This window comes from Danio aesculapii, chromosome 12 (assembly GCF_903798145.1).
Source record: "Danio aesculapii chromosome 12, fDanAes4.1, whole genome shotgun sequence".
Taxonomy (NCBI): Eukaryota; Metazoa; Chordata; class Actinopteri; order Cypriniformes; family Danionidae; genus Danio; species Danio aesculapii.
Window position 1 is genome coordinate 21,500,123 of NC_079446.1, and position 24,089 is coordinate 21,524,211.

Consider the following 24,089-nt stretch of genomic DNA (forward strand, 5'->3'; position numbering starts at 1 on the left):
AAGGCCATCTGGTGTTCCTGTGCGGAGTTTACATGTTCTCCCCGTGTCCGCGTGGGTTTTCCCCGGGTTCCCTGGTTTCCTCCTACCATCCAAATGTGCTCTATATTATAGATAAAATAAGCCTAAATCTTTTTCTAATGTCTTACTCTCAGGAAGTTCACCTTGGCCTCAGCAGCGGGGGAGTTTCAGATCGACCTGAGCTCAGTCTCCCCTCGCCCTGTGAAAGGAGGGAGCCCTGGGCTTGAGGATACCTTGAGCTCAGGGCTCTCTCCTGGGACAGCACGCCAAACAAGCTATGTATAAATCGTGAGCTAAGTGTGAACTCTTGAAATAAAATGTGTAGAGGAAGACTTCATCCTTTGCTCAGAAATGAAAATCTGCTGCAAAGAGAAGCTAAACTGTAACTGGCAATTAAGCTCCTATATAAAAAAATTTATGATTGAGCGTTCTGTCTTTTTGATGGTTACGTCTTGCTACATTATGTTTTATTTTTGGTTTATTCAGTTGTCTTTAGTCTGTGCTGCATTCATATTTCAGTTGAACCTCTCTACAGTTCCATCTTTTCACTTCTTTTCATCTTTGCACACCAAGGTTAACATTGCAGCGTTCACATATTCAACCTGCCAAGCGTGAAAACACTTTATCTTTATGTCTTTAAAAATATGGCGTCATTCTTCTCCAGGGCTGGATTTCCCGAAAAAAGATGCAAGAGTGCTCTACATGCAAGTTTACATTTCAGCGTGCGTTTTTGGGAATGTTGGTAACATGACTGTGAGAGAACTCATTCTACTGTACACGGTACTCAAAAGTCGCTTCTATTTAGGTGTTGCTGCCCATTTTCAAGATGCTGAAATTTAATCTTATATGAAATTGTATCTAATACTTCTAACCCAATAGTTGTCATCTTATTACAACTATGTATAAACAATTAAAACAATTATGTATAAATATAAATCATCTGAGAGGCAAATTACTTTTAATTATTTAATTTATAATTTCATCCAAAAAGAATAAAAAACTGAGCGACCCGGGGGCGCAGTGGGTAGCATGATCGCATCACAGCAAGAAGGTCGCTGGTTCGAGCCTCGGCTGGGTCAGTTGGCATTTCTGTATGGAGTTTGCATGTTCTCCCCGTGTTCGCGTGGGTTTCCTCCAGGTGCTCCGGTTTCATCCAAAGACATGCGCTATAGGTGTATTGGGTATGCTAAATTGACTGTAGTGTGTGTGTGTGTGTGTGAATGAGTGTGTATGGATGTTTCCCAGTGATGGGTTGCAGCTGGAAGGGCATTCGCTGCGTAAAACATATGCTGGATAAGTAAGCGGTTCATTCCACTGTAGCGACCCCAGACTAATAAAGGGACGAAGCCGGAAAAAGAAAATGAATGAATAAAAGAGTAAAACGTTTCCCAGCATGGTGCTGGGTTGCAGCTGAAAGATCATCTGCTGCATAAAACCTGTGCCATAGTAGTTGGTGGTTCATTCGGCTGTGGCGACCCCTGATAAATCAAAGACTATGCTGAAGGAAAATGAAGGAATGAATGAATGAATGAAGAGAAAAAAAAAAGTACAATAAAATACAATCAAACTTTAAGTTTAATTTAAAAAATCTGCCAGTTGCCCTGCATGTGACCTCATAACTTTATATTCTTACAAAAATCCCTCCAAAGTACTCATATATCTATGACAATTTTCATATACTACTTTAGTTACCATGTTTTTGGGAAACAGAATATAAAATTTGAGATCAGTTGCATCATTTTTTAAAATCTATTAAGGCTTACGATGCTTCTGGGAAACATAGCCCAGCATGTTAGTAAAGGGTAAACATTTCTAGAGTGGTCTATCCACACTGGGAGTGAGCATATTTGTAAAATCTCATTCACCTTTTATGTTTGCCTAAGAATAATGTCAAGTATATGTTATTAACCTTCATTTAATCCTAAAGGACCCTTCTATAATCATACGTTTCAGCATGCTGTCACTTCAGTCCAGCTGCTGATTTATGTCATTTCAAGTGTGTCGTAATTACCTGCACTGGAAAATCTAGTGCACCGCTCCTCTATTTCAATGGCTATCCTCTTTGAACACAGTTACAGTCCCACTTCAAATGTCATGACATTTTAGGTTCATACATAACATTCAATAAGTGGTTCTAGGTAAACGTTTGGCATTTTCCACATGAACAATACTACAAAACAACATCAAACCATTTAAAAATCTCTCAAACACACATACACATGCACACCAAATAAAACTCTTCACCTTTGGTTACGCCAGTACCCAGACATTGTCTAGGCTTGTGATTTGGCAATACTCCTGAAAGGTGGGCTAATTATTCTTGCTAACATAAGGATACCTGTATCAGCTAGCCCTGAGTTCATGTAAAAAAGTGTTGCTGAGGGCAAAAGAATATGCCAAGATGCAGTTTTGCATGACTTTTCTTATTTCACATCTGCTGAAAGCTCTTGGCACGGAAACTGTTTGGTTAAAATTACCATCCTAAGCTATGATGTCACTCAGTGACTCGTTCTAATTTAGGGTTACCATGAGCAAGTGGATGAGCCAATGGGACAGTCGCTATAGCAACAGCATGTCACTCCTGACACACACATATAAACACACACACACACACACAGATACACTTATTTATAGAGCTCTGAGGAACACAGAGTAGATTCTGTGGATAGCTGTAGATCCTTATTTATATGTGTCAATTCAAGCTGTTCAATTAAAAGCAATATTTATCCATAAATGAGATTACCTAATGGTAAACTAAGCAGGTAGAAAGAACAAATACATCAACGGAGTCCTTGTCAGGCTGTAACACAATAGCTGTTTATAAAGAAGAAGATGTTGCATGTTTGAACAAAAGCATGGGAGCAAAATGGAAGTATTGAGCGGGACATGCAATATGAGGAGATATATGGTTCTGGACTGTAATTAGACTTCAGAAAGGGATCTGAATTGAGATTCTCTTTGTAAGCACCCACTCAGCTTCTGCCTCCTCCAACATGACCACTGGGATTATAGAGTACCAGTCGAAAGCTCACAAATGAGAATAAAAGCCTTTCATGCACACTCAAAGCGAAAATTTGAGAAACACACATTTTAGGGGTGACGATGCTAAAATCAACATGAAATAGTATTCATACCTTAATTTACTTTAAGCAAAGCAGTAAACTGAAACTGTATGAAGGACTTTGTTGTTTGAGATTTATGTGAAAATTAGAAGTGTCCAGAATGGAATTGTGGGAAAACAACGCGGGTGGGGTTAGGGGGGGAATGTGTTTTGGGGCCTGAAGCATGATTTTGTGAAAACATGCACATATACAAATGTGGCCACTGAGAATGCGCGAATGAGTGAATGAACGTGACCACACGCAATGCTGCAGTGTGATGTGCTACCACACAGAATGGTTTAACACAAGAAAGACATGGCCAGCAGGGGGCAGTTATGTAACATAGTGAACATACTGAATTGATTTACTGTAGCAGCGCACACATGGAGAGGCAAAGAAAAATAAATGGGCTGATCATGATTGTCTCATCAATACTATTATTCGTTTTTTTATGATGGTTTGTTCACTGAAAACAAAATTTTCAAAATGTTGTGGATCAACTAACAATCACGATCTAAAAACGGAGCTCTGACTAGCCCTGACTAGCCTCCAACATATTACTAGGGCCAGTCGGAATCTGCGGACGTTTAATGCTATTTTTGCTGAGAATTTTGGTAAAAATCTGCGGATTTCTGCAGAATTATTTTGGGAGTATCATAACTAAAACCTTAATATGTGAAATAAAAATAATATCTTTTTAATTTTATTTAATGTTTAAAATGCAAATCCAATTAGATTCACTTTATTTGGTAAACAAAGCAAGTCTCTCATATAATATATCTACTGAAAAACAGAAAATATTACTGTACAAACTAAATCAGATGAATATTTTCATATTAGTCAATAATATTACTGTGATTAATAAAAGAACTGAATAAATATAGATTTACACACATTTACTCAAGTAAATACACAGAATTAATGATGCAGAAAAAGATCTGTGGAAAATCTGTGGAATTCTGCGCGTGCAGATTCCGTGTGGGCCTACATATTACTAATAAATTAAAGCCAGTCTTAACCACTTTCAATTTTCTTTTTACAAAGGATCTGAAAAAGATTTGAGTTGTTTTTTAAAAACATTAAACAACAGGAGTTTTGAAATATTATGTAAACTATTTGGATAATACTATGATTTTAGTACACTATGAAGGGAGTGCAATTGTCAATATGAAGATCGCTAAAACGGAACTGCAAAAAATACATTGAAAAGCAAATTACACATAAGAGAGATGACTTTAGTGCTTTAATTTTTAAAAAATCAATACAAGTTTAAACGTTGGAACGTTCGAAAGGAATAGGGCATAGGGGGGATAACTGGGAATAGAACACAACCAGGAACTACAGCCTTTAACTACAGCTCTAGAAAAATAGTTGAATGAGAAAAAGAATGAGCTTTGATGTTTCCATTAAGATTCAATACAGCCATTGGAAGCATTCCTTGTTTCAGCCTTCTGCATTTTGACTCTTTTTTGTTTGTTGTGCATCTTAAGGTTTAAACTCTACAAATGAATTGTGAACACAAAGTGAACCAACACTAAATGTACTTACTATGTACCTACTACTTACCAGACCCAACAACATAACACTGCCCCAACTTTTCCATTTCAATAGGAATGCTTCAACATTTTCCCGGACTTTAAAGGTGCAGTATGTAAGTTCTTGACTAACAAATTGACTTAGAAAATAAAACACCATAACATGTTTGCAGATATTTAAAAAAAAAACATGCTAAACATACTTGTTTATCCTGAAAACAATGTTTTTATTTATTTTCCTTTAAATACGTGTGTTCCAACAGGGATTATCTGTTTTTGTTATGGTCTGTGTAACACCGCGCACTGCCACTTTACCCACTTATATTTCAGCACCCTGTGTTGCCTTGGTGGAAAATACAGAGGGCCCTAACATACACCCAGCGCAATAAGACGCAAGATGTGTATGGCGCGATTTGTTGCTATTTTCAGACCAGCGCAGCCCTAATTTTGATGTTTTGCGCCATAATGTTTAAATAGCAAATCTATTTGCGCCACTTTGTAGACTCATGGGTGTGCTGGTCTAGAAAGGAGGTGTGTTAAGGCGCATTGTTGGTTCATTGCTATTTTGAGGAACTAAAATAGAGCCCGTTAGTTATGCACGCAGGTCCAAACGCTTACACAGTGTTTAATACACACATGATGTACAGCAATGCACAAATATCTTTACATATGAAAAAAATTATAGGATTAAAATGTTACAAAAATTCATATCTACATAAATAGAAAAAACACTACCCCGTGCCATCTCGGGGGGCTTTTTTCAGTTTATTTAGGACAATTTGAATTTGTATAATATTATTATTAGCACTGATATTTATTATATGCATATTTATTTTAATAAATGTTTTAATAAGAACATGTTTAGATTTGTCCACCTGTCTGGATTTAAAGACGTATGCATCACAATATGAGGCAGAAGAATAGGACGTGTGTTTGGATATAACCATTTTTGACCACACTTCGTTATTATTGTCTATTTATTTGTTTGCTGGAAATTAAAACTGAATTCAGAAATAGTTTTGAAACAAATCTTTGCACTTAACAAACGAAATTACACATGTAGGCTAATGGATGTCTTCAGTGGCGTGCGTACAACACCGTTTCCTTATCCATAAAAGTAAAGGAGTAAAGTAAAGAGTAAAAGTAAAGTAAAGAGAAAGTAAAGAGGCTGAATGGAGGAGGCTCTTCATTATGCTCGCTGCAGATGGTCTGTTTAACTGTTTTCTCACTAGTGAAGCCTTCAGTTTTTCCAATTACAAAGTCCGCCATGTAAATAGCAAATGCAGCACGGCGCAATGCAACTGACTCTAAAAGGGAATGGAAGATGAGACTCTGATTGGTTTAATGCACGTTATGCTTAAAACACACCCATAACTCATTAAGAGAATAAGTACAACCCTGTTAGACCATGCGCCGGAGCGCAAAGCATATTTTCCATCCCTAAAATAGCAAAAGTTGAATCTGACGCGTTGCTAATGCTTTTGCGCCGTATGCTTTAGACTTTGCACCAAGATCATTAAAATAGAGCCTAGATATATGAGGGCACTTAAACGCGACCTCTGAAGGACAGTAGGTCTCTGAAAAGAGTCAATTCAGATCCAGAGTTATGAAATCCACACAAGGTACTTTTCAATTTGCAAACAATATAAATATTACAAACGTAAACGATAGCTGAGCTGTTTACAGTGTAATGCTGGGTTCAGACCAAACATTGAGCACCGCATCACTCTCTTTAGTTTACTCACAGGATGTTTTTCACCACAAGCAAATTTTTTTTTCTAAAGTTGAATTATTTGAATTTGCATGGAAAGACTCGAATGAGGCAAATTATGTACAGTATAATCTACTGTAATCTACTTTTCGCTTTTGTCTCGGTCCTGTTGGTCTTATCAATATGGCAACCTCAGTGTGCATCAGGATTGGTCAGCCCAGTCACCAAACATGAACATTATTGAGTATGTCAGGGGTAAGATGAAGTAGGAGGCATTGAAGATAATCCAAAGAATCTTGATGAACCCTGGGAGTCCTGCAAGAACACTTTTTTGCCATTCTTTGCCTCTGAGTTGAGAGTGGAGGGAACGCGTAAAAAAAGCCAATATTTTGAATTTGGACTGAAATACCTAGTTCGAATGTACATACTGCACCTTTAAAGTTATCACGTTGTCTTGAGACAATGTTAACAATCCCTGTCAAATAGCAAAAAAGTCCTTCAAACCTCAAGTACTTTTCCGGTGATGTATTTCTTGCAGGTTTCACACTGGATGCCAAACATGGCGTGGTAATCTGCCTCACAGTAGGGGATTCCATCCCTGCAGAGCATAAACACACATTACACTTGAACTCAGAAATGGTGGCAAATCTCAGCTTGCTATGAGAATCCTTTCATTTTTGACCACATCAATAACGCTGAGTCATTCCAGAAGGCTCGGCAGGCTTGCAGATCACCATAACACATTACTAGGATCAATAAAACACACACAATCAGCCGTCCACAGAGAACAGAGAGAGTGGGACTAACTTGCTGATGTATTCGGCATTAAGCACTTTATTGCACACTTTGCACTTGAAGCAGCCGAGGTGCCAGTGCTTGTCCAGCGCCACCAGAGACTGCTCATTTTTAAACTCCTTTCCACATCCACAGCAATCTGCCAAAAGAGTGAGACAAAAGTGTTATGGTGTACTAATGAAAGCTGTCATTGAATGAGTCAGTGTGCGTCTGTCAGAAGGACAGAATAACATATAATGCGGATAGCAATGCAGAAACACAGAGAACTCACTGTGCACAGCCTGTGGGGGAGCCGTGCTGTTGACTGGCACAGGCTGAGTACATTTCTCACAAATGCACTCCTTCCCATTAAACGTCACGCGGTCACCAGCTGGAAACGGCTGCCTGCCAGAAATACACAGTCACCTTATCATTCAGCAAAGTAATAAAGTCACTTTCATATGAGGACGAACTTTCAACTAGCTTCTCAAAGCCTTTTGAAATTAGAACAGGATGTTGGGAAGCTACATTAAGAATACAGTATATGTAAAAAAGTCATGAGAATTCACCATTGGCAAATGTATTTCAATACAATCTAAAGCAAAGACACGTTTTAAGACCCCTGTATCTGTATTAATGACTGTTTTAAAGGAAAATGTTCACTTTTCAGTAGCAATAATACTGTAATTGATTTAGACATTTGTGTCTTTAAACTTCCACATAACTGATTACAAATAATGTGAAAATTAATGGATTTTTTGCTATGTCAGCCTTCGTGAAAAAATGCTATAGTAATTTATAGTACATACAATGTTTTGAACTATAGTATAGTGATAGTACTTGAATTAATTGTAAATTTGACATGGTGATACAACTAGGCTATAGTAATATAAACTAATAGTATTGTAAGTTTTCTATACACTTACAAGCTATATTATTATACTATAATACACCACCGTTGTGAAAATTAAATATACTACAATATTTATAATAGCGTATCAGTTCATTATAGTTAATACTACAGTATACTGTAGAGTTCATTAACAAAGTGCTTTAAATACATTCAAATCGAATGTTATCACTCGACTGAATGGCCGTTATCAGTGATTATCAACTGATAGATATGGGCCAGTAGGAGCCTTCTGCACCTACTGGTAGACTCAGAAGGCTGTTATCATCCATCCACATGGTTAATCAGCTATAGATCACATATGGCTGCAGCTGGAAGTAAACAAGAATTATTTATTTTATTTATTGCATTTCCCAACGTCTATGTCCACCCTAACCCTAAACCCAACTGTCACAGTGTTGGAAAACACCCATACACTCTGGCATTCACATACACACTCATACACTATGGCCAATTCAGTTTATTCAATTCACCTGCACCGCATGTCTTTGGACTGTGGGGGAAACCGGAGCACCCGGAGGAAACCCACGCGAACACGGGGAGAACATGCAAACTCCACATAGAAATGCCAACTGGCCCAGCCAGAGCTCAAACCAGTGACCTTCTTGCTGTGAGGCGACAGTGCTAAGCTGAGCCACTGTGCTGCCCCTTACTTCAAATAAATTTTAAAACTTCGAATACAACATTATAGTATTAATAAATATAAATTATATTTTTGAGCAGCCTGAAACATATGTAGGTCTGTAACACATTAACATGATAACACACTAAGGTCTTTAATGAGTGTCCACAAACAATGTCTATATGCTACTCTACTTTGACCCTCGATCACTGTAGCTGTGGCCTGAAAGAGTTTCATTTGTGTTGATGCTGTTTTCTAAGCTATGAAAGCAAATGCACTTTGCATGCGATGCCAATGATTACGTCCACTTGAAAAACTTCTTGATTTATGGTTATGTGTTTCAGTAAAATTACATTTTGGTTTTATTGTGTAAACTCCTAAAGACATTTCCATTTCCTTGCAGAAAATACCAATTGGTCAAAATAACAAAACAGTGTCATGTTTACAAACTTCAAAAGATGTAAGAAATTCATATTTGGTGAAATAATCTTAATTTTCAATTAAAATAAATGAATGAAAAGTTAATTAGTATGGGCTTTATTTATACTGTATTCAGTGAAAATCTAAACTTAACTGAATTAAGCAAAAATACTAAAAATAGAAAGCTCAATTATTTGTTTTGGGGTTATTTTGTAGATGCATATACTAAAGTAACTAGCAAAAATACCATCAATGCCCTGGCATGACTTAAGGGGGTCACACACCGGATGCGCCGCTCAGCGCTGCAACACACCGCGCACTTGACAGTTAGAAGTGTCGCACACCAGACACGCACATTCGAATGTTATTTAATATGAAACTATTCAGATGGTGCTCTGTGGCGCGGCAGTAATAGAACACTGTCCTGAGTCGCAGCTGGGCGCAGCAGAGAGCTGCCAACTTGCGGCGCCGATGTGCGTACCCTGATAGAAATCTATGTTTAGAATTCTAAAATGCATGAGGCTGCGTAGCATCCGGTGTGTGACCCCCTTTATGCATGTGAAAAGCAATAGTTCACCAAAAAAATTTTATTCTGTCATCATTTACTCACCATTCACTTGTTTAAAACCTGTTTGAGTTTCTTTCTTCTGTAGAAAACAAAAGAAGTTATTTTGAAACATGTAACTACTGACTTTCATAGTATGACTATGGATGTAAATGGTTACAGGTTTTCAGCTATCTTCAAAAATATCTTATTTTGTTTTCAACAGAAGAAAGAAACTCATAACGTTTTAGAACCACTTAGAGGGTGAGGAAATAGTGAGTAAATTATAATTTTTGTGTGAACTAGCCCTTTAATGTATAAGATACGCATGTAATTGATTTTCAAACATATACAGTCTGTTTACATTATATGAAAATATACACCTTATCTTTTGCATCTTCTTGTTAAGTTTCAGATAGTTAACCTAACATTATTACATTTAAAAAATCTTCTAAATTATTTTAAGCAATGCTACTTTGAATAGAGCATGAATAATAATCTGGGTTGAAGCATAAAACAGGCTTGATGGCTCAGGTCCAGTCATCTATCTGGCTGATAGTTCAGTACGAGAGCCGATGAAATCACAGTATGTTGATCATCAGCTCTCATCACCCAATTTAAGAGCGAATCTCTAAATCCGATTATCACACCATTGTCTGATTCAATCTAACTTTAACTCTTTGTGATGAATGTCTATTTATTTTTGGTGTAACAACGAGTACTGTGCGTCTGTGAATTGAATTTGTACAAATATCATCATTCAAGAGCCTGTGTTCTTCTGTTCACACCTGCTAGCCTCCCATTAAAGTTATAATTACAACAATCATTTCAATCTGGCAATCGCACAAGCACTAAGTGTTGGAAAGGGCTGGATAGAGTCATCCAGAGTAACTACAAATGAGACATTTACGAGGTGATTTTAAATCCAGTCGCACCCAAGATACCAACTGGGAACAGCGTGTCCACAGAAACACGGGCATCGCTGTGGTAAATGCAAGAGGGACTCGGGTCACATGCACATACACAACATCCATTCAGAGGGACACCCTACACCCCTCTGTAAATAAGTGGCCTGGGAGCGGAGCACACACTTAACATTCTTACTGAAACCCTTTCCTTCCCCACCCTGAGTAACAAGATTGACTTCCCATTAAGTTCACACACACAAGCACACACAGGACGTTTTGAAACAAAACTCCAACAAATACAATACAGTAAGTGTGTTTAATTTGAGTCTTCATGACATCCAAACGTAATTGTGCATGCAGAGAACTATTTGCATGCATGGAAGAGTTTAATTTATTCAAAATGTATTTTTAAAAAAAGTGCTCTTGTGGCTATACAGTATGTTGACGTTTTAAAATGAATTTAGCAAAAGTTATGCGTTCTTAATGGCATAGCAAATCAGAGGCTTGCAAATTTATAATAATAAAATTAATTATTATTAGGATTTCTGTATTAAGATTTCTATATTTATTGATATTTGTCAGGTCCTGTGTTCCCTGTGTGTTTGATTTCATCATGTGACCATCCCCATGTGCTCCTTTGTTCTAGTTCCCGCCATTAGTTAATGTTCATCTGTTCCACCTGTGTTTATCTCCTGTGTATCATCAGTGTCATTATGCTCCTGTGTATATATATGTACTCCTTCATTTGGTTCATTCATTGTCCGGTATTCTCTCAGTTGTGTCTTGTTGTCAACCCGTATTGTTCCTGTGTCTCCTGTATTATCGATGTCCTTCCAAGTGAGTGTTTGTATATAAATTTACGTGTTTGATAAATCCTGCGATCCTTTTGCCTTCCTGATGGAGTCAAGGTGTTACAATATTATGAAGGCAAATAACAATAATACTTGTATACATATCAATAAATATTAACTTCCTGACAAAAGTCTTGCTGCCTATCCAACTTTTAGGAACAACAAATAATAACTTGACTTCTAGTTGATCCTTTGCTATCAGAAGTGGCTAACATGAAAGGCAAAGGCCTCTAGATTACACTTATTTTACCAAACTAAAATATGATCATGCCTTGATTTTAAATTATTTAATTAGGACAGTAAGGTCTGACTTTGCTGAGACAAAAGTCTTGTCACTTAACAGAAATAATGTACAGTATACAATATAAAGTCATGGTGCAGTGGAAAAAGGTTTAGTACTGTGTATGACTCCTATGAGCTTTGACAACTGCATCCATACATCTCTGCAATGACTCAAATAACTTATTAATAAAGTCATCTGGAATGGCAAAGAAAGCGTTCTTGCAGGACTCCCAGAGTTCATCAAGATTATTTGGATTCTTCTTCAATGCCTCCTCCATCTTAGCCCAGACATGCTCAATAATGTTCATGTTTGGTGACTGGGCTAGCCAATCCTGGAGCACCTTCACCTTATTTGCTTTCAGGAACTTCGATGTGGAGGCTGAAGTATGACAAAGAAAGTGCTATCCTGCTGAACAAATTGCCCTCTCCTGTGGTTTGTAATGTAATGGGCAGCACAAATGTCTTGATACTCTCACACGCCGCCAATACTGAATGTAACTCCAAACCATGATTTTTCCTTTACCAAACTTGACTGATTTCTCTGAGAATCTTGGGTCCATGCAGGCTCCAGTAGGCCTTCTGATGTATTTGTGATGATTGGGATGCAGTTCAACAGATGATTCATCTGAAAAAGCTACCATCTGCCACTTTTCCAAATGATCAACTAGAAGGCAAGTTATTATTTGTTGCTGAGATTGATGGGTTAGATGACAAGACTTTTGTCAGGTAGTGTACTTGAAAAATGCTATGGATTTTATAGTAATATAATTGAATCAAGTAAATTACTAACCAATTATAAATAAGTCGATTACTCACACATTTGTTATTACAGTACAAGCAAGACTTCAGTCCTATTGATTTTGTTTTTGTTTATTAACCTAGATTTCGTATTGAACAAACTATGTGATAAACAGTTTTGAAATTTGGTTACGCACATTATGCACTGCAATGTAAAACTAAACCTGAAACAGTTAAATGTACCATGGTGAATGTATATGAGTGTTTATGCAAGTGTGTCTTACTTGCAGGTGGCACAGACAAAGCAGCGTGGATGGTAGGTCTTGCCCAGTGCAGACACCACCTCCCCTTCAATGAACTCCTCACAGCTGAAGCAGCGGGTGCCATAGAGTCGCTGGTAATCCACAGTGCAGATATACTCGCCCTGACGCACGAAAAACCCTCCCTGAGCCAAGTCACATCCACAAACTGCAGAAAACAAAACACAGAAAATAACATTAGACACAATTAAAGAATGATTTTGCCATTAATAGCCAATTCTTCTATAACTGTAGCATAACAACCTTACAGAATCTATAATAACTAGGGGTGAGACAAAAGAATTGATATGCTGATTTCTAGTGATATTACATTTGGTGAATCACTCTGGCACCAAGTCTAGATATTTCTTTAGGCATAACAACTCTCTAGAATGCAAGTAAATCACTTGCATTTGCGAACAAATTTTACCCTGGAGAGATTAAATAGTATTCGTTAACCCTTGACTATTAAACTTTTCTCACAAGTGAGTTGGAGAATAAGTTTAGTTGAGATGTACATTCACCTGTCTCTTGAACAAACTTACTGATAATTTGTTAGTTTTGCTCTCCATGTCTTAACAACGCAGTGAGTGCACTATTCCTTCTTATACTAAGGATTTTTTTTCTATTTATGTGAAGCAAACAATAGTTACAAGTAAAACACGATTTGCCCAGTGCAGTTTATCCTCCAGTGCAGCAGATCCTCAAACAAAATCTGCCAATACACTACACATAAAATTCACATGCTTGTGGAGGCTGTACAACTGGTTGGTACCCTAGGCCAGTGCTTCCCAAAGTGGGGGGTCACGAGACAATGAGGGAGGGGGGATGGGGGTGTCACTTGGTGATTTACAAAAACATCATATATGTTATTAAACTATTAAAATGACCATATTTTATCCATAACCTAGTACAGAAGATAAAAATAATATTTAATTGTTACATAAAAAAACAACATGCAAATAAAAAAATCATCAACCTTTCAATGTTAAACTTTGACATCTTTACAGCATTCATGCACATTAAAATAAAGGCCATGACTGAACATAGAGGTTCCAAGTGGCGGTCTCCAAAATTAAGTCAAGAATAGTCTTGTGCTGTGAACACCGTGCCCACCATTCTCATTAACAGGGTATATGCAGGAATCCTAAAGGTAATTTCAATACCTTTTTAAGACTTTTTAAAGACCTCATCGCCACTTCAAGTTCTAATCAGTATCAAACCTTTAACTTAATAAACAGTTGTTAGTAAACAGTTGTTAATAAACAGTTGTTAGTAAACAGTTGTTGATAGAGGTGTAAACCTACACTGGTCTCACGGTTTGGTTACGATTATCATGCCATTCGGTTCAATTTGATATCACGGTGCATTGATGATGTTTACCATACAGTTTTATATTTTACTTCACAGCACAAGAATTCTTGTCTTAAAATGTATAAATATATTTATATATTATTTGTAATACAATTTTGTCTTTTAAAACAAGCAGTCAGATATATGAACTGCACCTTTGAAAACTCAAGTACATGCACAGAACAACATGAGCATTTATAGCAAATAAACAAACGTAAATATTATCCTGCTCGCTGTCTGAGCATTGTCTAGCAAGTTCTTATTCCCCTATGATTGGTCAAATGCTCAACAGAAAGGGCTGCGATTGGCCCTAACTCTCTGGCGCTGTTCACCGATGAGTTACGCTGATAAATGGCAGCAGCAATCACAGCTGATCCATGATAGACGCTGAGGAGAAAACTCGCTCTGCAGACACACGCTCGCAAGAAACAAAGCTTGAAAGAATAAATTATGCAGTTGTTTTCAGCGACAGGCTTCAGCCACTGTTTAAACTTGACTTTCTCCAACCAGGAGTACGTAAACTTACAATCCACACAAACCCAATTTGGCCTGTGTGGAAAGCGTAACATCACCTCCCACGTTTGTCGCAAATTACGTGACATCACCCGAATCGAGGAGCTTGCCGGACACACCACAGCCCAAACCAATCGTGTGGATCGAGCATGCCGTTGTTGATAATAGGAGGGAAATATATATATTTAACAATGCTTAAACAAAATCCAAGACCTCGTACAAACGCGATTAAGTTTTTTTAATACCTTTTAAGGGCGTTAATCATAATTGATTTATCAACATTTAATACTTTTAAGACCCAGCGGACACCCTGATTAAGTAAGGTTAATATTAATTAAACAAATAAATAATGACTATAACATATTATATGGTTGTTGAACTGTATATAGTTCCTACAGGTGTGTGTGCACGGTTGTGTGCAATGTTTGTGTGTTTATAACCACTTCTGAGGATAGTGGGGGTCGCGAGTCACTGGAATTGTTATCTTGCTAACTTTTGCCGACCATTGTGCATCTGCATCTGGGGCCTCATGTATCAACGCTGCGTACGCACAAAAACTTTGCGTCCGCCAGATTTCGCGCTCACATTTGGATTTACTAACGATGAAATTAACGTGAGAATGTGCGTTGGTCCACACCAACTTCATGTCTGGCATACGTGCATTTCTTGCGTGTGTTTGTTTTATTTCCATTGGCAACTACTAGAGGCAATCATGTTAAATTGCACACTACAAAGTATCTTTGAGCCGTGTAATGGCAGCTGTATGGGACGGGATCATCCGCATGGTATATAGGGTTTCCATAAAGGTATATAAGGTTTCCATACCATGCAGTTGAACCACGGTAAAGTTAGTTTGCCATTTGACATTCATTAGACATTCGATTTCAAAACAATTAAATTCTTTGCTCCTGTTATAGTTTGAGCCAAAAATAGGTCAGATAGGCGTAAATATAAGCCCTTGATGTTGCACAAGGTTTAATTTCTCGATTAAAAAAAAAATAACCATACTAATGAATTAAACAATTCAACCATATGAAATTATACAATAAAACCAGTACCAAAATGTTCAGAAAAACATCCTGCTTATTGCACAAGAATCTGTTTTTGTAATTAGCACTTTATTTATTTTTATAATATTTAAAAAATATCTTTTAATGTAAAAGTAAATTAAACTCTGATACCATTTGAGATAAAATATTATTACAAATCAACTGTAAAATTGTGTCGCCCACAATTGAGGCAACGCTCAACTCTCTCCTCAAAACGCTCATCCCCTGTTCCTCCGCCTGTTCGGTCCACACTTTGATGTTGTGCCGCTGTTTTCCTTTCTGATGGATTTTTGTTCTTCATTTACAGATATTGTGAAACATCTTTGATGACCTAGGATGCTTGTCACAGACTTAATCATATAATTGCAGATAAAATGATTAGCCCTCCTGTGAAATTTTAATTCTTCTTCAAATGTTTCCCAATTGATGTTTAACAAAGCAAGCACATTTTCTAAGGTCTTTAAGGTCAATATTTTATTTATATATACAGTTCAGAGTCAGAATTATAAGCCCCCTTTGATTTTATTTTTTTTATTTTATTTTATTTTTCTTTTCCCAAATTAGGTTTAACAGCAAGGAAATTTTCACAGTATGTCTGATAATATTTTTTCTTCTGTAGAAAGTCTTATTTTTTTATTTTGGCTTGAATAAAAGCAGTTTTTATTTTTTTAAAAACCATTTTAAGGTCATAATTATTAGCCCCTTTAAGCTATGTTTTTTTCAATAGTCTACAGAACAAACCATCATAATACAATAAATTGCCTAATTACCTTAACCTGCCTAGTTAAGCCTTTAAATGTCATTTTAAGCTGTATAGAAGTGTCTTGAAAAATATCTAGTCAAATATTATTTACTGTCATCATGGCGAAGATAAAAGAAATCAGCTATTAGAAATGAGTTATTAAGACTATTATGTTTAGAAATGTGTTGAACAAATCTTCACTCTGTTAACAGAAATCGAGGAAAACATAAAAGGGGGGCTAATAATTCAGGGGGGCTATATGGTATGGTGTATATATATATATATATATATATATATATATATATATATATATAGCTATTAGAAACTAGTTGTTTAAAATCTTCAGTCTGCGCTTGCATTATATTCTAATCATTTAGTTATTATACATCTATATATTGTTAAAATTGGTAAAATCTTGTGACAGTATCATATCATGAGTTAGGCTGTGATTCCTTACTGATTGGCATGTAAATTACATGTTTGTGTGTACAGTATGTGTCCACTAGTTTATGTGAGTAGAGTAACTGTTGCGTGTCTATAATCAGTGTCAGCTTAGAATGACATCATCCAGACACAGAGACTAGAGGCTCAGGGGCAGGTGCATTAGTGGACAGGACAAAACAAACCGAAACACAAGCTTCCCCTCATTTTCCCCTCTTCTCACTCACTCTCTCACAGTCCATTTTCCAATAAAACAGGAAGCACGTCAGGAACATAATACACACGGACTTGCTCCGATGACATCATCCTCAGGGCCGATCCATTTTCCAGCTCCTCTGAGGTAAATGATAACCCTGGAATTTCCTTTCTTTTCTTTTTGTCTGTCCAGAGCTGAGGCGTCTCATTCAGAATAATACAGAAAAGAAGGGGGCGGCATGGTGGCTCAGTGGTTAGCACTGTCGCCTCACAGCAAGAAAGCCGCTGGTTTGAGTCCCGCCTGTGACAGTTGGCATTTCTGTGAGTTTGCATGTTTTCCCTGAGTTGGCGTGGGTCCAAGTGTTCCAGTTTCCCCCGCAGTCAAAGGCATGAGCTATAGGTGAATCGGATTAACTAAATTGGCCGTAGTGTATGTTTGTGAATGTGAGAGTGTATGGGTGTTTCCCAGTACTGGGTTGCAGCTAGAAGGGCATCGACTGCATAAAACATATGCTGGTAAGTTTCTGAGTCATTCAGCTGTGGTGACCCTTGATGAATAAAGGTACTAAGCCGAAGAAAAATGAATAAATGAATGTGACTAAATAATAAATGAACTAAATACACTCATTTTTCTCTCAGCTCACAAATGATTTTTTTTAATTCAACGTGTTCTTGCGCTCTAACACATAAGTGGAAATCAAACAACATAACGTCAATATATCCTTACACACGCTGCCATCATTACCATTAGTCAACAACAATCGCTTAATCACTACTTACTTACTTAATATCGTACCCTATTCTCTCAGAGCACCTGACAGTGATCCACCTGCCTCTGAAAGAGCACAATTATATGATCTCAGCTGGCTTTACATAAGGGCTGAAGACAAGTCACCTTTATTTCTAAAGTGCTTTATATAATGTAGTCCAAGCCACTTTACAAGGATCAATAGGTAAATAATAAAAGTGTCAATCATTATGGAACATTCTCAAAATATTGTATCAAAAAGAAGCAGAACAGTGATAGTTAGTTAATAATTCAGTTCAGAAATAACACTCAGAAACACCCACACTCTCTTTCACACGCACTCACCCAAACATGTACACATACACCAACACGTGCATTTATTCCCCTGTTAGCACAACACAATGCACTCTAATGTTCCGCTCGTAGTAAAACCCCAAACAATAACACAGGAATGTTGCTCAGGAAATGGTAGACATTTTTCCAGGTCTGCTGAGGAGTGATTGGCTGGTGTGTGATATAGGAGATTAGTGAGGTTATAGAGATATCGGGCGTGACAGCGTGTGGATTCAGTGCCAAATGTATTAAAACTTCCTCCTCAGAGCACAAAGTGTCTTAAAAACAACCTGTAAGGTAATAGATCAACAACACACCCAGAACAACACAGCACCTCTAATTTCATCAAGAAAATGTATTTTATATAGCAATAGAAAATATTCAGGTAAAAATATTCAAATAAAAACATGTATTACCAACTCTACTCATAATATAGTTTACATGTTAAAATGTCTTTGCCAAAAAATATAAATAGGTAAGTCTTCACGCCCGTTGAAGTTGCGAATTAGCGAACATAAATCAAATATATGACGACAAGACATAACCTCGGCACTTTATAGATTTTGAACATGACGTTAAACAACTAATATGCATAGGAATTGAAGAAGTGTTTGAGTCACATAGAGGAGGTAATCTAAATAAAAGATTATTGCAAAGAGAAGCGTTTTGGATTCATAAATTAAAGTCAGTATAGTGATGGGGACTCTATACTGCTCAGTGAGTGCCGTCTTTCAGATAAGAATTAAACCAAGGTCCCGACTCTATGTGGTTGTTAAAAATCATAAGCATCCTGGCCAAATTTGCCCACTGGCCTCCTAGCCATCCCCATGTCATAATTGGCTTCATCACTCTGTCACCTCTCCACCAATCAGCTGGTGTGGGGTGTGCAATCTGGTGCAATATGTCTACTGTCGGGTCATCCAGGTGGGTGCTGCATACTGGTGGATTAGGAGATTCCCCATAAAAATGTGTAAAGCGCTTTGAGTGTCCAGAAAAGCACTATATAAATGTAAGGAATAATAATAATTATTATTATTATTAGTATTATTATTATTATTAAAAAACATTCAAACTGTATTAATACAATAGTAAATTGTAGCCTTGGACCACAAAACTTATGTTGCACATGTATATTTTTGCCAATATCAATAGCCAAATAGTCAAAAATGCATTGTATGTCAAAATTATTGACTGTACTGAAAAATCATTAGAATATTAAGTGAAGATCATTTTCCATGAATATATTTTTTACATTTGCTACTTTAAAAAAATATCAAAAGTACGAATTTTATACACAATATTTCCAAATTTTCTAATAATTACATTTCAGCCAAATATTGTCTAATCAGTAGGCCTATAAAACAATGCAAAGCTTTTTCAACGTTCAAGTGACGTATAAATCTCAATTTTTAAAAATACACTTATGACTTATGGTTTGTGATTCAGGGTCACAATCAATATATTAATATGTTAATTTGACAGCTTTAATGTGTTGCGTTAGCAGGTGTGTTTGTTTGTGTGTGTTCGTCTCTCTCTCTCTCTCTCTCTCTCTCTCTCTCTCTCTCTCTCTCTCTCTCTCTCTCTCTCTCTCTCTCTCTCTCTATCTCCGTCTTTCCACCTGCAGGCCCCGCCCTAACTACGCAGGCGACGTGCCCTGGGATTGGAGGAAGTAACCCAGGGCGTCCTTTAAAAAGAGATCAACGGGCATAGGGAGGGAGAGCGAGTTTTGTTGGCGTGTTGTTGAAATTGTGAAAAAGTTATTCCTGTGGTTGAGTTGTTTTCGTTGATTGTGTTTCTCGTGCTGTTGTACTAGTGTTGACTTTGTGTTGTATACCCATCCGTGTTTCCCCTTTCTATTATTTTTGTTTTGGTTTGTTGATTGTTAATATTGTAAATATATACACGGTAAGAGGCAGTAGGGGTTGGACGCCACTTTTCTTTTTTGTAAATATTTTCACCTGTGTTTTGGTTAGTCAGGGAGATAGCTGTAGATTTTGTATTTTTATTTCTGTTATTTTATTAGGTGTAGTAAGTTTCATTTGGGTGTTTAGTTTGTGTATTTTTGTTTATTATTTTATGTGGGTTCACCCCGAGGTATTTGGCTTGACGTTTTTTTTCTTGGTGATAAAAAAAGAAAAGACAAATAAAGAGACCCTATATAAAGGGGTTATTAAAAGTGAATTTTATTTGTCGGGTGTTCTTTTATGTTGCGGCCTTGACCCTAGACCAGGGTCGTAACAAACGATACATTTGGCAACTTTTTTACTTTCGTAGAACCTTTTGTGGACCTTCATGCATCCAACTGCAGCACTTCAGTATGAAGACCCATCAACAACTAAAGTATGTAACCCAAACCCTCCAGTGATAAGAGGAGCTAAACACTGGGCACCACAGAGTGTGTATTTCAACCTGCCAGTATATTTAGCTCCGCTGCAGACAGAAAACAACACCTGAAGAAGAGAAGCAAAGAAACATCTGCAAGCAACAGGATCACAGTCCTCACAAGACAGACAGCGTTCGGGTTATACTGTCACATATACACTCTTAAATCCAGAGGAAGTTTTCATTCAAAACAACAAACACCAGAACAATTCCAGGAACAGGCCTCTCTGGGGTTAAAGCTCCAGATGGACACCCCATCGGCACCTCGGGAATCAACACTGCGGCGCTTGAGCTCTTAAGAATGTCACACCTTCCGCATGATGAGTGAAGACGCTTCTAGATCCTGATTTAGGCTTACAAATAGAAGATAAGATCAAATGAGCACAGATGAGGAGGATACAAACGCAGCAGTAAAAAAGAGGATGGAAAAGAACATAGAAAAGAGGCCAACGTTTTAAAGAGTGAACATTTACTTAAAAATTCTTACATTTCAGAATCAGAATCAGAATCAGAAAGAGCTTTATTGCCAGGTATGTTCACACATACGAGGAATTTGTTTTCGTGACAGAGCTTCTACAGTGCAACAGGATTACAGAGACAGGACAAAAAACAGATAATAAATATATATTTTTAAAAATAGAAGTAAGTAGTGAGTGCAAATATACAGATTGACAAGTGTATGTACATGTTTATTACTATATACAACGTTATATGTGCAGCTGTTATGTGCAAATTGGCATGTAAAGTGTGTTGTTAAATAAGTGTATATGTGTATAAAAGTGTATAGCAAGTAGTGATGTTGGTTCCGCAATTATTATCATCAAGTGTTCATGAGATGGATTGCCTGAGGGAAGAAACTGTTTCTGTGTCGGGCTGTTCTAGTGCGCAGTGCTCTGTAGCGTCGACCAGAAGGTAAAAGTTCAAAGAGGCAGTGTGCTGGGTGTGAGGGGTCCAGAGTGATTTTGGCAGCCCTTCTGCTCGCTCTGGATAAGTACAGTTCTTGGGGAGTAGGAAGGGTTGTACCAGTGATTCGCTCAGCAGTCCGAACTATTCGACGTAGTCTTTGGAGGTCGTATTTAGTAGCTGAGCTAAACCAGACAGTTATTGATGTGCAGATGACTGATTCAATGATGGAGGTGTAGAACTGTTTCAGCAGCTCCTTTGGGAGGTTAAACTTCCTCAGCTGACGAAGAAAGTACATCCTCTGTTGAGCTTTTTTGACAATGGAGTCAATGTGAGTGTCCCACTTCAGGTCCTTAGAGATGGTGGTGCCCAGGAACCTGAATGACTCCACTGCTGCCACAATGCTGTCCATGATGCTCAGTGGGGGGAGAGCAGGGGGGTTTCTCCTGAAGTCCACTATCATCTCCACTGTTTTGAGCGTGTTGAGCTCCAGGTTGTTGTTACTGCACCAGACAGCCAACTCCTTAACCTCCTGTCTGTAGGCAGACTCGTCACCGTCCTGAATGAGGCCGATAAGTGTGGTGTCGTCTGCAAACTTCAAGAGCTTCACAGAGGAGTCTTTTGATGTGCAGTCATTCGTGTACAGGGAGAAGAGCAGTGGGGAGAGGACACACCCCTGGGGGGCGCCAGTGCTGATTGTGCGGATGCTAGATGAGAATTTTCCCAGCTTCACCAGCTGCTGCCTGTCCGTTAGGAAGCTGTTGATCCAATGACAGACAGAGGTGGGCACAGAGAGCTGAGTTAATTTGGGCAGGAGAAGTTTTGGGATGATGGTGTTAAACGCCGAGCTGAAGTCAACAAACAACATCCTCACATAGGTCCCTGGTCTGTCTAGGTGTTGCAGAGCATAATGCAGTCCCATATTAACCGCATCATCCACAGACCTGTTTGCTCTGTAGGCAAACTGAAGAGAATCCAGTGAGGGTTCAGTGATGTCCTTCAGGTGAGCCAGCATCAGTTTTTCAAAGGACTTCATGACCACAGATGTTAATGCCACCGGTCTGTAGTCATTTAGTCCTGTAAGTTTGGGTTTCTTTGGGATGGGGATGATGGTGGAGCGTTTGAGGCAGGAGGGCACTTCACACAGCTCCAGTGATCTGTTGAAGATCAGGGTGAAGATGGGGGCCAGTTGGTCAGCACAGGATTTTAAACAGGCTGGTGTTATAAAATCTGGGCCTGGTGCTTTTTTCCTCTTCTGTTTCCGGAAGACCTGGCACACCTCCTCTTCACTGAACTGTAGGGCAGGTATGAGGGAGGCGGGGGATGGTGGTGTTATGGGTGGCGTGAAGAGCAGTTCAGAGTGGGTGTGGGGGGTTTTCTCAAACCGGCAGTAAAACTCATTCAGGTCGTTTGCAAGTCGTTCATTGTCTACAGTGCTGGGGGATGGTGTCTTGTAGTTTGTGATGTTTTTCAAACTTTTCCACACAGATGCTGAGTCGCTGGAAGAGAACTGACTCCTTAGTTTCTCAGAATAGTTCCTTTTTGCGACTCTGATCTCCTTTTCCAGTGTGTATTTGGCCTGTTTATACAAGGCCCTATCCCCATTTCTGTAAGCAACCTCCTTGGCCTGACGTAGCTGTCTGAGTTTTACAGTGAACCATGGTTTGTCATTATTGTATGTGAGTTGAGTCCTGGTAGGAATGCACACGTCTTCACAGAAACTGATATAAGATGTTACAGTCTCTGTGAGCTCATCCAGATCGTTTGCAGCAGCTTCAAAAACACTCCAGTCAGTGAGGTCGAAACAGGCTTGTAGATCTCGCTCTGTTTCGTTAGTCCATCTTTTCACAGATCTTAATACAGGTTTGGCTGTTTTCAGTTTCTGCCTGTAGGTTGGAATGAGATGAATCAAACAATGGTCAGAGTGTCCCAAAGCTGCTCGTTGGACGGAGCGGTATGCATCCTTTATTGTAGTATAACAGTGATCCAGTATATTTCTGTCTCTTGTGGGACATGTAACATGCTGTCTATATTTTGGCAGTTCACGGGACAGTTTTGCTTTGTTAAAGTCCCCGAGAATGATTAAAGCAGAGTCCGGGTGTTGTTGCTCTAACACCGTGATCTGATCAGCTAGTTTCTGTATCGCCAGACTCGCGTGCGCGAGCGGAGGAATGTAAACACTGACGAGGATGAACGAGCAGAACTCGCGCGGGGAGTAAAAAGGCTTACAGTTAATAAACAGTGCTTCGAGATCTGGACAGCACATCTTCTTTAAAACTGTTACATCTGTACACCACCTTTCATTGATGTAAAAGCACGTCCCGCCACCGCGTGATTTCCGCGTTGATTCTTCGTCGCGATCCGCTCTGAACAGCTGATAGCCCGGTAGGTGAAGCGCGTTGTCCGGTATGGTGTCGTTCAGCCAGGTTTCCGTGAAACACAGAGCAGCTGAATGCAGAAAATCCCTGTTTGTCTGAGAGAGCAGAATGAGTTCGTCTATTTTGTTGGGTAGAGAGCGGAGATTTGCTAGATGAATGCTAGGCAGCGCGGTCCGATATCCGCGCTGTCTGAGTTTCACAAGCGCGCCTGCACGCTTTCCTCGTCTGCGCGCTTGAAAGCGTTTGAGCAGCACCGCGGCTCCTCCGACTACGATGTCCAACAGAACATCAGATAAATCCAGGTATGGAAAACTATTCGGTGGTGTATGTGCCCGAATG

At 38.5% G+C, this 24,089-nt stretch overlaps 1 protein-coding gene across 4 annotated transcripts in view; it reads right to left on the reverse strand.

Moving 5' to 3' along the window:
- Window positions 1-24,089, reverse strand: part of ablim2 (actin binding LIM protein family, member 2) — a 116,644-nt gene that overhangs the window by 52,041 nt on the left and 40,514 nt on the right. For all 4 annotated transcript variants that reach the window (XM_056469278.1, XM_056469277.1, XM_056469276.1 and 1 more), the window contains exons 3-6: window positions 12,699-12,882; window positions 7,432-7,544; window positions 7,173-7,299; window positions 6,870-6,963 (exon numbers count right to left, since the gene is read on the reverse strand). In XM_056469278.1, coding sequence (XP_056325253.1) covers window positions 6,870-6,963; window positions 7,173-7,299; window positions 7,432-7,544; window positions 12,699-12,882 — 518 coding nt within the window. The remainder of the gene's footprint in view (window positions 1-6,869; window positions 6,964-7,172; window positions 7,300-7,431; window positions 7,545-12,698; window positions 12,883-24,089) is intronic.